The sequence below is a fragment of the Orycteropus afer genome, unplaced genomic scaffold (assembly GCF_000298275.1).
Source record: "Orycteropus afer afer isolate SDZICR_OR568_19922 unplaced genomic scaffold, OryAfe1.0 scaffold00037, whole genome shotgun sequence".
Taxonomy (NCBI): Eukaryota; Metazoa; Chordata; class Mammalia; order Tubulidentata; family Orycteropodidae; genus Orycteropus; species Orycteropus afer.
In genome coordinates this window covers 13172196-13185580 of record NW_006921624.1, presented here as the reverse complement: position 1 = coordinate 13185580, position 13385 = coordinate 13172196, and the positions used below count along the sequence as shown (strand labels likewise).

General features: G+C 42.1%; 1 protein-coding gene across 1 annotated transcript in view; it reads left to right on the top strand.

Annotated features, from left to right (window-relative positions):
- The window catches only part of ZNF618 (zinc finger protein 618), a 64421-nt gene that overhangs the window by 22356 nt on the left and 28680 nt on the right, over nt 1-13385 (top strand). The window contains exons 4-8 of the mRNA XM_042780391.1: nt 443-532; nt 1561-1596; nt 1691-1768; nt 7831-7890; nt 8438-8527. Coding sequence (XP_042636325.1) covers nt 443-532; nt 1561-1596; nt 1691-1768; nt 7831-7890; nt 8438-8527 — 354 coding nt within the window. The remainder of the gene's footprint in view (nt 1-442; nt 533-1560; nt 1597-1690; nt 1769-7830; nt 7891-8437; nt 8528-13385) is intronic.

Sequence of the window (13385 nt, the reverse complement as noted above, 5' to 3'; positions counted from 1 at the left end):
AACAAGGCCTTTAGGAATTTGGCTCATGCAGGCTGGATTTGAGGGTTTGTTTAGGAGTCACTTCAAGGCTGCCTGGTGTCCTTGTATGGTTTGGATGTCCCTATACCTGTCCTACACCTTGTGTACACAGGGAGCAGTACATGGAGTGGGAGGTAGGAGCCAGCACTGAGGCCGGACCTCTCAGTCTCCTAGGCCTGGCCACATGTAGAGAACTGGGCATTCAGGGGAGTGAGCTGGGCCATAGCTTTCATCCAAGAGGGTTGGACATTGAGTGCCAGGGGGCACACTGGCTTGTGAACCAGTTCTTCTTGGGGCTGTCCATCTGGGGCCATTCTCAGTCAGTCCCTTCTTTGGTTCCTGGGGCACATGAGTTGGCAAAAAAAGACCCTTCCTGCAGCGATTAGAGCCCTGATAACCATGTGTGTCTTTCCACTCCTCACAGACAATTTCAGGTACACTTGTGACATCTGCGGGAAGAAGTATAAATACTACAGCTGTTTCCAAGAGCACCGAGACCTGCATGCAGTGGATGGTGAGTCAGGCCCCTCACTTCTCAGGCTCGCTGCACTCAGAGTTGCCTTCCTGGTGGTGCTCACCGAGCCCACCCCGTCCCAGCCCTCCCCTCCCTCCTCCTGCCCAGAAAAAGGCCAGGCACCAGCCAGAACGCAAAGAGAGTGACCGACCCCGGCCCTAGTGAGACATTGCCTCTGCAGCATGCGGGTGTTTAGTCTTGGAGTCGTAGAAAATCTATAGAAAATCTATATCTCAGAATTAGAACCTCAGGCCGTAGATGCTAAGAACGCAGATGAAAGCTTGGAAAGACACCCCGTTGGCATTAGTTACTTCTGGGTGGGTGGAGAGGTCATTGTCAGCATACTCTGTAGCCACTGCTATTTAGGTTAACCCAAGTGAAATTGTCATTTTTGTAGGTCAAAACTGGTCGAACATCAGCAATGCCATATTGAGTCATTTACCAGTTCCGTATTGAGTATTCATGTGCTCTGGTAAAATTAAACCAATTTTTTACAATGAATGATGGCATTTAGAGCCTTAGATTGTAGAGTTAAAAATTATAGCCATAAATTTAGGAAATACGTTGTTAGAATCTTAAGGTTCTTAGAAATAGGATCTGAGACCTGGGAGGTACTTGGGAGTTCCCTCTTCAGCCTCAGACCCTCTGCTCCTCCTAAGGTGTAACAATGTACCCCATCTCCTGATCCCACTGGTCACCCTACCTCATCTCCTCTTTTTCTCTCCTGCACATCACTTCCTCTTTTCTAGTGCTCTAGCCTCCGTGAGTGGGTATTGGCCATCCAGAAGCAGGGTCAGGAGGGGGCTGGGCTATAAGAAAGTGGAGGGGTTGAGGCACAGACATCATCCTCGCTGGGACATGCCTTCCTGGGGCTTCCGTGCTGGCCAGGGCTCACCTCTTGGTCCCCAGAGGCAAGCTCACCGGGGTAGAGGATGGGAGGCCTGGGCAGAGGCAGCTGTGGGCAGGGACTAACAGGATTCCTGTTTGTTTCTTTCCTTCTGTGGCTGCCACCTCCTGCCTGGGCTCAGTGTTTAGTGTGGAAGGGGCCCCCGAGAATCGAGCAGGTAAGTCCTTGGTGGGTGCCCACTTCTCCTGTCCCTGGTGGGGCTCCCAAGACCTGAGTTGCCAGGATGTTAAGGCCCGTGTGTTCTCCCGCAGACCCCTTCGACCAAGGTGTTGTGGCCACTGACGAGGTGAAGGATGAACCCCCAGAACCATTCCAGAAAATTGGGCCAAGTATGCGGGCTTTTCTCTGGGACAAGGGGGTGGGGCATGGGAGGGACTGGCTGAGGGAGGCAGGACTGAGTCTCGCCACTGGAAGGGGCAGGTGTCACTCATCCTGCAGCAATAGTGCAGGTTAGTGAGTGATTGGCCTCCTTGTATCTCACTTTGTCCACTTGTCAGTTGAGCCTGTGAGTCTTAGGACTTTAGTGCACAGGGTCAAGGCCAGGGCAGTGAGGGCAGGCAGGCCTGGGACTGTGTTCTGGCTCGACTACTTCCTTGCTTGGTGCCCTCGCTGTCCGTTAGCCGCTCTGAGCCTCAGGCTTCTCACTGGAGTGAGGAAGACATTTCCCTGCAGGTTTGTTGGGGAATTAAATGAGACCATGGGTGTAAATCATTGACTAGTGCAGTGCCTGGTACATAAGAGGTGCTCAGAAAATCATTGTTGTCATTGTCATCTGAAAGAATTTATCAAGGATGGAAGCCATCCAGAGGAGCCACATGTAAACACTCAGTCCTTGTCCCAATAAGCCCCTGTAGGCGAAAGCCACATGCATGGCTTTCTGGTGTTCAGCAGACGTGCATCAGTGTTGTAGGGACACAGCACTGAACAAGACACACGTGGCTCTGCCTTGGGTAATTCACATAGCAAGGAGGGAAAACTGTTAGGATTTAGAAAGAAACAAGGAACAATCTCTTAGCATTCTGGCAGCCTCAGCTGCATAAAGTAAAGCTGGAAGCGTGTTGGAACCCAAATCCAGTCTAGTTTTGCATTTAAAGTGTCTAGCACAGGACTTAGAGAGTACTGAGAAAGAGTCTAGAGCCAAAGCTTTAGAACCAGCTCAAGTGTGAATCCCAGCTCTATACTTTATAGCTGCAAGTCTTTGAATTTTTGTAATTTACCATTTCCTTAGCTCAAAATTAGGGGTGGTGACAATAGGCTCACCTCTCAGGATTGTGTGGGAGGGATAGGTGAGATGATATTTGTAAAGGAATTAACATGGTCCTTGACACCTACATACCACCTGGGAAACCCAAAGAGGGGTCACTATGAGTCAAAATCGACCTGACGGCAGTGAGTATGTCTTGGTTTCTTTTTTTTTTTTTTTTTGACACCTACATAAACCAAGAACAAATCAAACTTGCTGCCATCGAGTTGATTCCAACTTATAGCGACCCCCTCTGGGTTTCCAAGGTGGTAAATCTTTAAGGAAGTAGATTGCCCAGTCTTCCTTCCACAGAGTGGCTGGTGGGTTTGAACCACCAACCTTCAGGTTAGCAGTCAAATGGCTTAGGCACTATGCCACCAGAGCTCTTTTGACACCTACATGGAAAGCATTAAATAGTGTACCTATCAATTTCCCAAGAAGCCCTTGGGCCTCAACAGTTAAGTACTCGACTTCTCATCAAAAGGTTAGTAGTTCAAACCCACCTAGTGGCTGTACAGAAGAAAAGACCTGGTAATCTGGTCCTATTAAGATTACAGCCTAAAAAAACCTATGGGGCAGTTCTTCTGTGTCACATGGGGTCATTGTGATTCAGAATCAACTTGATGATGCCTAAGAACAACAACGTTAATTACCCAGGAAGATGCTGAACAAGAAGAAACTAGCTCTATATAGTGCTGGGACCTGGGAGGAGTTTTCACAAACTGTATGGGATTGCAGTGCCAAAACTGCATTGGATTTGGCTCCCAGCATGCTCCCAGTTTGACTTTATGGAACTGGGATTGTCAGAGCACCATATGAGGCTCCTTGTTAGCACTCAAGGGCTGCCTTGAGAGAGAAGAATGCTGCAGCTTAGTGCCCCAGAACCCTGAAAGCAACTGTATGGTTACAGAAGAAGGAGGAGCCAGGAGAAGAATAGCGCGTTCTGAAGGGACTAACTGCCTTAAGTAAACCTCTGGGTTGAGGGGAAGTCCCTGGGTGGTACAGTTAACACAACTGGCTGCTAACCAGAAGGTTGGAGGTTTGTGTCCACCTAGGAGTGCCTTGGAAGAAAGCCCTATTAGTCTACTTCTGAAAACTCAGCAGGTGAAAACTTTGTGGAGCACAGTTCTACTCTGACACACGTGGGTTGCTGTAGATTGGAGGCAACTTGACAGCAGCTGGTTATGGTCAGGAGAGTGAGGAAATTCCTGGCAGCAAACGTTCTGGGAGATGCGCTTCCCACATCCATTATCAGCTGAGCACACGAGAGAAGAGAGAATTGGCTACTGCGGTATGAGGCAGTAGGAGCTATAGTAGAGCAGAGTTTCCCTAGGTGGGATCCTCCTAGAAGGAGGGAGTTGAGTTAAAGGGTTGTGGGTTTCAACCTGCTCTTCAACTACAGATCTAAGAATTCTGCCATGAAGATGGGCAGAGGGTGGAATCAAGTACAATTCATTCAGGTTGTTTATTGAAACAGTAAGTCTGGACTCATTCGTTGGTGACTTGCTTTCATGCCTGAGTAAGATGAGTAACTTGAAAAAATAAAAACAAAACATGGAATGAGCAAAATTCTACATAACAATAAAGAATTTAAGAAGCTCACAGGAAGAGCATACATCTGAAGATCTATTGTAAAATCTGGAAGAAAATTCTATTTGACAACCTCGACTGAGTGTAAGAAAACAAGACCTCTGTGAAAAAGGAGCCTGAAGTTGTGCAGTCAGCTAGTGGCAGGATAAGCCGAAAAAGCAAATGAGGTGGGGGGAGATGAGGAAGGATTGCAGGGAAGCTGAAAATACAAGAATAAAGTTAGTATCTATGTCATGGATAGTAAAGAACAGGCTTATCTGCAAAAATTGAGTTAGTGGTGTGAAAGACAAACAGATTTAGGTACTGGCAGGAAGACAGAATGATAAAATACGCAGAAGAGAGAACCGATTTCAAATACTTGATGTTGTAGTACCAGTGGAACAGAAGCCATATTCCAAAGATGTAGTAGAAGAAAACTTTGCTCAGCTAAAGGAAGCTCTGAATGTGTAGCTTTAAAGGCCTCATCATGTATCAGGTTGAGTTCACTATAAAGAACTCATACCTATATGGATCGTAGAACTTTTTTGAACTACAAACTATACAGGCATCTAGGCATAAAAACAAAGCTACCTACAAATGTCTCCAAGGTGAACTTGCCTCAGACTTCTCTGCAACACTAACTGCCAGAAGACAGTGGAATGTTTTGAAGGGGAAAGGTTATAATCTAAGAATATTTTTCTCTAGATAAAACTATGATTTATGTGTAGAGAAAAAAGTGAGGGCTTAAAAACATGCAGTTTCACCCATACACTTATCTATCTTCAAAAAATTCTTTGAAGGCTGTACACCAATGAGTGATAAGGCAAATATATTTAAGAGCCCAGTTATGAGGAATTCATGGTGTAAGACAACTTGTGAATACTGAAACCAGAAAAATGATATAAGATTAGAATATTGCAAATCTGACTACCAAATTGAATGGAAAGACAGAAGATTATCTAAAAGGTTAAAAATAAGTTTTTAAAAAATAAGGAAGGAATGAATGAGGATAAAGTAGATTAAGCCATTTCTACTTACAATGTGGTTCCCAGACCAGCACCAGCCTTCCCTGGAAGCTTGTTAGAGATGTAAATTCTTAGGCCCCACCCTAGACTGTGGAGTTAGAATCTCTGTTGTGGGGCCCAGCGATCTGTGTTGTACCCGTCTCTCTAGGTGATTCTTACATAGGCTAAAGTTTGAGAAGAACTGCGTTAAACTACCTTTCTCAATGGAGATAGGCTTAAAAATATCATTTCTCTCTTGCCTATACCAATTACAGGAATGTATTTTATAGACCGCCTAAAACAATGGAGACTATTGGAAAATAATGAAAAATAATATAATATTGGAGAATAATAATAAAGCAAAGAGGGCAATTCATCTATCCACTGAAAAATAAGGGAACCAGAAAGAATGCGGTATGAAAAAAAAAAAATCAGTTACAGCAATAAAAGTAAGTGGGATAATCTCCTTTCTTAGAAGACAAGGATTCTCAGGTTAATATAAAAAAGTCCAGTAATTAATGGTTTACTAGAGACATACCTAATTCAATTCTGACCTTTGCCTCTGAGCTTAAGCTTCTGTTTTTAGGGAACTCAGAGATTAAATTCTCCATTAAAGGTCATCTATCACTATATGTGTCCTGCAGAGCACTTTTCCTGGTTGTAGTTTTAAATTTGTGTGAGAATGTTGTTTTTCTGTCTGCTCAGGATGTAAACCTTATGAGCACAAGGACCATGACTGGTCCTGGCAGTTAGCACCATGCCTGTTTAATAAATGAAAGCACAAGAGAGTTGAGGGAAGTGTATTTAGGCACATGCAAACAAACAGAAAGTAATGTCTGCAGAGACAGATTATCAAGAAATGGATAGCATTAATGCTCGACAAACTTAAAACAACAATATCATTAAATGCCAGAGCAATGGTTCTTAAATGTTCCACTGCATCAGAATCTCCTGGAGGGCTTGTTACAGCACAGATTGCTAGCCCCTACCTCTGCAATTTCTGTTTCCATAAGTAAGTTCCAAGAATTTGCATTTCTCCCAGTTTCCCAGGTAATGCTGATGCTGCTGGTCCAGGAACGACCAACCTTTGAGAACCACTGTTTAATGTTAATCATGAGTATAGCTCACAAGGAAGATCTTGATCCCATGAACCTTTTGTGCATCAAGCAACATCATCTAAATAGAAGAATGAATTTACAAATACAGTGGGTCCAGTGGGAGCCATATGATAATGGGAGGGTTGTTACAGTATAGTTTTAGTCTTTGACATAATAAGTAGACAAACAAGGATATATAGGATCGAAATAATATAATTAATACAGTTGATTTAACAGCTTTGAAACATACAAACAGCAAATACTGCATCTTTTCCAGTTCGTGGGTCAGTTACAAAATCACTTAACTATGAAACATTTTAAAACTTCTGTATTGGAGGTCGGAAAGAAAAAAAAAAAAACCCACTGTCACCCGGTCAATTCCAACTCATAGTGCCCCTTATAATAAGGATGAGTAGAACTGTCACGAGGGTTTACAAGGCTGTCAGTCGTTTTGGAAGTAGGTTTCCTCATCTTTCTCCTGTGGGACACCTGGTGGTTCGAACTGCCAACCTTTTGGTTAGCAGGCCAATGCTTTAGGGAGAACCATAAACAGAGTAAGAAATCGATTAAGAAAAAAAAAAACAAACTTGTAACATATATAACAAAGTATTGATACCCTTGATCTACAAAGAGTTCTTAGAGATTTTTCAGAAGATAAATTTACCTAGAGAAACATTGACATACAACAAATATGAAAGTCACAAAAGAAAAACTAATAGTCAATTAAATGTACAAAGTATTCGATTTCACCAGAAATCTGAAGAAATGGGAAACTATGGCAGCAGTGTAATACAGTCTCAGCCTTCTCTCCCATCAGACAGGAAAAACTTAAAATGACAATAATACTTAATGCTGGTGACACAGTGTGCAAAAATTGTTGTTTTCACACCTTTCTTGTCGGGATGAAAATTGGCCCAACATTTTTTAAAGGTAGTTGGTGCTCTGACTATCACAAGGCTGAAAAATTCTTGTCTTTTTCCCAGTTCTGGAATTTATCCTGAGGAAATAATGAGGCTGATGTGCAAAGATTTCTACAAGGATGTGGATCACAGAATTTCTTTCTTTCTTTCTTTTTTATTTTTTAACAAAACAATTTGCAGAGAATGGAAATGTCCTTTAGTTACAAGGGACTGGGTTAGCAAATTCCAAAGTCCATTGGGAACCATGCCTCCAGTATCTGCCAGTAGAGATCGCTATTTATTGATTGGACCAGATGTTCACAAAGTGTTGTTGATTGAGTACACCATCCTACAGAGAGGATACAGACAGGACTGACTAATACAAGGGCCACAGGGCCAGATAGATGCTAGCACTGGGAGCAGCAGGCCCCAGATGACGCAGGAGTGGGTGGGGCCTGGGACCAACTGCCAGATACATCCTCTACCCCGAGGGGGTAGATGCTCCTTTGTTTGGGGATGACAGGTGATTGAAATTTAAAATTTTTTGGTATTTATCAGTATTTTATAATTTTCCTCCAGTGAACAATATTACATCAGAAATTTTTAAGAAGAAAGAAGTTAGGCAGTGCCAAAAGAGAGGTAAAGATAAAGTCTGGTGGGACCTGAGAGAAGGAAGTGACCCCTTATGCTTGGCGGGAGGAGGTTGGGCAGGGCAGGTCTTGGAGACTTGGGGGGACGCATGTTTGGCCATTGCAGAGGGCAGAGATCCAGAGGGGGTGATAGAGAGACTGACACTGGGGGTCCTCTCAGGCCACCACAAATTTCCTGAGCACTGGGGCTGGGGCTGGAGCGAGGAAGGCGAACAGTGTGTGCCAGGCACTGTTCTAAGCACTTGACAGATATACTTAATCCTCACAGCAGTCCTGTAGGGGGGCCTGTGATGCTCCCCATTTTACAGTTAGGGAAACTGAGGCACAGGGCGGTTAAGAGACTTGCCCAAGGTCACACGGCTCGAAATGGTTGAGCTAGGATTTGAACCGAGGCACTTTGACTCCAGAGCCATGGCTCCTGATTCTAGTTGGTGGTCCCAGAATGGGGAGGGTGTGGACGGGGAGTGGGGAGCAAAGCTGCTGCTGCTGAGAGGGGCCCGGATGCGCATTTCCATACCATCTTCCTTCTTGGACAGAAACTGGCAATTACACCTGTGAATTCTGTGGGAAGCAGTATAAGTACTACACGCCCTACCAGGAGCACGTGGCCTTACACGCCCCCATCAGTGAGTACCTGCTCTGGGTGGAGGGGGGGTGCAGTTTGGGGAGTCTTTGTCCTGGGCTCTGGAGTTTTGTGCCAGGGGTTGGTAAAAACAAAGGTGAACTGGTTCTGGGTCAGTCTGTAGGTCTCTAGGTCTGACCTGGGACCACCTTACTGCAGTAGCCAGTATAGCTGGGAGCCAGGAGAATTACAGTGAGTTACAGTTTTCTCTCCGTGAGATTGAGGCTTTAGACTCAGAGGCCTGGGCCTGTGTGGGTTTTGGGTTAGGAGAGTAGGATCACTTGTTCAAGTCCCTCAGTGGCTCTGCTCCTGTCTCCAGATCGTGTGGTTCCTGAATTCCTACCTATAAAGGCAACTAGAGGAAGCTATCCCCAGGAACCTACCACACCACCCAGGTCACACATGCCTGGGTCACCCAGTACCCCCTACATAGCCATGTCCTCTGTAGGGGACAGGCGACAAAGCTTCCATCTAGCTGGCATTCTCTCCACTCCACAGCATCTGGGCCTGGTGCCAAGGCATAAGGGCTGTGCCTGGGCTTGAGCTCCATGGCCAAGAGCTCTCGGGGGATCCGGTAGTGAAGTGCCCTCCTGCCTGGTGCCCAGAAGGGAGTGCTACCCAGAATGCACTTACAGTTGGGCATTAGTTACAAGGCCGGCCTATGACCTTGGTTTCAGCCTTTCAGAGAATATCTTCAGGGCTGCTTCTACTCTTCCCCCAAGTGACTTCCTGGGGCAGTTGAGTAAGGTCATGGAGCACCTGGCTTTGAACCCTGCGAGGCTGGCTCCACCATGATGCAGTTCTGCACGTCATATTTTGTATATGTTGAGAAAGGGAACATCACTTACACCCTGACTTCTTCCTTAAAACCAGATGCTTCTCTCTCAGGCCTGTCTCCTTCTCTTCCTGTACTTTACTTTCTTTTTCTCTCTGCCGTGGACTCTTGTTTTTTGTCTTTATGCTCCTGTTTGTTGAATGAATCTCTTCTCTGTCTACTCTTCTTTGAGGTTTGGGGACTCTAAGATCACATATGTTTAAAACACAGCATGAGAGATTGATTCAATCCAACAGAAGATTGATTCTCTAAGACTGACCCCCCAAAATCGCCCCTCCAGTGGCTCTGAGTCCAGAGTTTTTTATGTCTGTGGGTTCTGTGTGGAGACGGGATGGACTTGATGGCTTCATCAGGTAGTGTTCAGGGCTGGCAAGCATATCTGGAAGGAGTACTCAGTCCAGGCTGGTGTGGAAGAAATTCTCACGCATGGAGTCTGGCTTGTTTCACTAAGCAAAATGTTTTGAAGATTCATATATTTTGTATGTGTCAGTTTGCTCATTGCTCATTCTTTTTTACTACTGGGTAGCATTCCATTGAATGATAGTACCACAGTTTGTTTAGCCGTTTGCCTGTGTACGTTCATTTGGGTTATTTGCAGTTTTCAGGCTATTATGAATAAAGCTGCTATGAAAATGCTTGTGTGAGATTTATTGTAGACATATGGTGTTCTTTCTCTTGGATAAACACCAAGGAGTGGAATTGCTGGATCATAGAGGAGAGTGTGTTTAACTTTTTAAGAAACTGACAAACATTTTTCAAAATGGCGGGAGCATTTTATACTCCCTCCAGCAATGTATGGGAGTTCTTCCTGCTTCATATCCTTGCCAACATTTGGTGGTGTTAGGCTTTTAATTCTGGCTGTTCTAAAGGATAATACACTGCTCTTATATCGTGATGTTAATATGTATTTTCCTGAAGACAAATGATGAGCATCTTTTCATTTGTTTATTGGCCACTTGTGTATTTTACTTTGGAAATTGTCTATAAAGTCTTTTGCCCATTTTTTAGTGGTGATGTTTGTTTTTTGTTAAGTTGTAGGAGTTCTTTATATATTCTGAATGCAGATATTTTGTCACATATATGCGTTATGGATGTTTTCTCCTGGTCTTTGGCATGCCTTTTGATTTTTATACAGTATATTTTGATGAGAAGTTTTTCATTTTAATTAAGTCCAATTTATCTTTTTTTTTTTTTTTTTTTTATGACTATGTAGTGATTCCTGGGTCATGCCCAGGAAACCCTTGCCTACCTCAAGGTGGTAAAGATAGTTTCCTTTAGGAGTTTCATAATTTCAGCTTTTACATTTAGATCAGTGATGGACTTCGAGTAGATTTTTGTGAATAATGTAAGATAGGAGTTGAGGCTCATTTTATTCCATACAGGTATCAGGTGTTCCAGCACCGTTTGTTGAAAAGATTATCTTTTCCCCATTGGAACCGCTGTTGAAAATTCACTGAATGTATAATTAAATGTGAGCTTATTTCTGTTCCATTAATCTGTTTGTCTGTCTTTATGCTAGTCTTGATAATTACAGCTCTATAAGTCTTACATCAGGTACTGTCAGTTTTCTCATTTTGTTCTTCTTTTTCAAGATGATTTGAGTATTTTAGGTGCTTTGCTTTTCCATATAAATGTTAAAGTCATCTTGCCAGTTACTACCCAAAAAAATCCAACTGGGATTTTCTTTGGGATTACATTGAATCTATAGACCAATTTGAAGACAATGAATATCTTACTGACACTGAATCTTACAATCTATGAACATGGTATATCTCTCCATGTATTTAGATATTTTTAAATTTCTCTGTGCAATATCATTTTCAGAAGTCTTAGTCATATTTCAGTAAATTATCTCTAAGCATTTTTATGTTTTTGTCATTATTGTGATTTTGTATTTTATGTTCTAATTGGTTATTATACATAAACCCAACTGATTTCTGTATATTGAATTTGTATCCTGCAATTTTGCTAAATTCACTTACTGAAATCCTTTTTTTTTTTTGGATAGATGTTTTAGTATTTTCTTTGTGTATGATGATACCATTTAATAAAAAGTTTCACTTTTTTCTTTCCAATATGTGCTCTTTTTTTCTTTTTCTTCATCACTGTATCGGTTAGGATCCTCCAGTACAATGTTGAATGAAAGAAATGAATGGATATCCCTACCTTGTTCCCTGTTTTAGGGTTCAGTTTTTCATCATTCAGTTTTATGTTCATAATTACTGTGTTAGTCAAAGTAGATTTTTACAGGTGTTTTTTATTGTGTTAAGGAAGTTACCTTAAGGAAAGTAACTGAAAGGTTTTATCATAAGTCAACTAAAAAATTTATCCAAAATTGGTATTATGTGTTCTTTCTAAAACTATTGAGTGATCTATGATTTTTGTCTTTTATTCTATTAGTGTGGTAAATTATGTGGATTGATTTTTTTTTTCCTTGTCAGCATGCTGATACTATTTAAAATATATAAGGAAAAAGAAAGTCGGAGTCAGACCTTGAACAGAGCTGATGAAAGTTACTATGTTGGGTTATTTCTTCTTTACTAGAAGAAAATCTTCCTTTTTTGAAGTTTCTTGTTTCCTAAACCAATATCTAAATTTCTTGGAGACCCAGGGTAGTTTGTAGAGTTAATTTGTTTTTAAGAACATGTTTTCTGCTCACTCCTATCTAAAATTCTCCAGAGTTTTGCATGGCTTTTAATGTCACTCCCAAGATTGATCCCTCAAGGGCAGGAAATGACACCGCTAGGATTAGCAGAGTGCTCCATTGTCAAATCAGTAGTTTGTTAATGATGATTATAATAAAAAATATAAATACTGCTGATGACTTTTTTTTTTTTTTTTTTAAAGCACCTTTATTGAGGAGCTCTGGTGGCATAGTGCCTAAGGCATTTTGACTACTAACCCAGTGAAGGGTCTCTATGAGTCAGATCCGACTCAACGGCAGTGAGTTTGGTTTTTGTTTTGGTTTATTGAGGTATATTGATATACAATGAATTGCCCATATTTAAGGTATATGTTTGATAAATTTTGACATGTGCATACATTTGTTGAAACCATTACCACAATTGAGATAATGAACATATATCCTTCACCTCCAAAGATTTCCTCAGACCCTTTGTAATACCTTGTTCCTCACTTCCTTATCCCTGGACAAAAATACTGATCTACTTACTATTACTGTAGATTAGTTTGCTTTTTCCAGAGTTTTACGTATATGAAATATGATGTAATGAATTCTTTTTATTATTTTTCTTTTACTCAAAATAATTATTCTGAGATTCATCCATGTTTGTATATATCAGCAGTTCATTTTCTAAATTGATAAGTAGTATTCATCTATTGTGTAAATGGCCATGTGGGTTGTTTCCAGTTTGGGACTAATGCAGATAAGGCTACTTTGAACATTTGTGTATAAGTCCTTGTATGAACAAACACATTCTTTTCTCTTGTGTCAATATCTAGGAATGTAATGGCTGGATTGGGTATTTACTTAGGAGTGGAATGAATGGCATAAGCTACATGTATGATAACTTGTTAAGAAAAGCCAAGCTTTTCCAAAGTAGTTATGCCATTTAACATTCCCATCAGTAGCGTGTGAGAATTCCAGTTCCTAACCGACATTGATAGCATCTTTTAAATTTTAGCCATTTTAATAGGTGTCTTGTGATTTCTCGTGAGAAAGATTTGCTGTTCTGCTTCTATAAACGTTGGTGTTGCTAGGCACTGTCGAGTCAGTTCCAACTCAAAATGATCCAGTATATAACAGAACAGAACACTGCGTGGTCCTGCGCCTCCTCACAGGTGTTGCTGTGTGTGAGCCATGTTGCAGCCACTTTGTCAATCCATCTTGTTGAGTCTTTGTCTTTTTCAGACCCTCTACTTTACCGAGCATGATGTCCTTCTCCAGGTCCCTCCTGATGACGTGTCTACAGTACATGCCATGAAGTCTCACCATCCTCACTTCTAAGAACTGTCTGGCTGTACTTCTTCCAAGATAGCTTTGTTCATTGTTATGGCAGTCCATGGT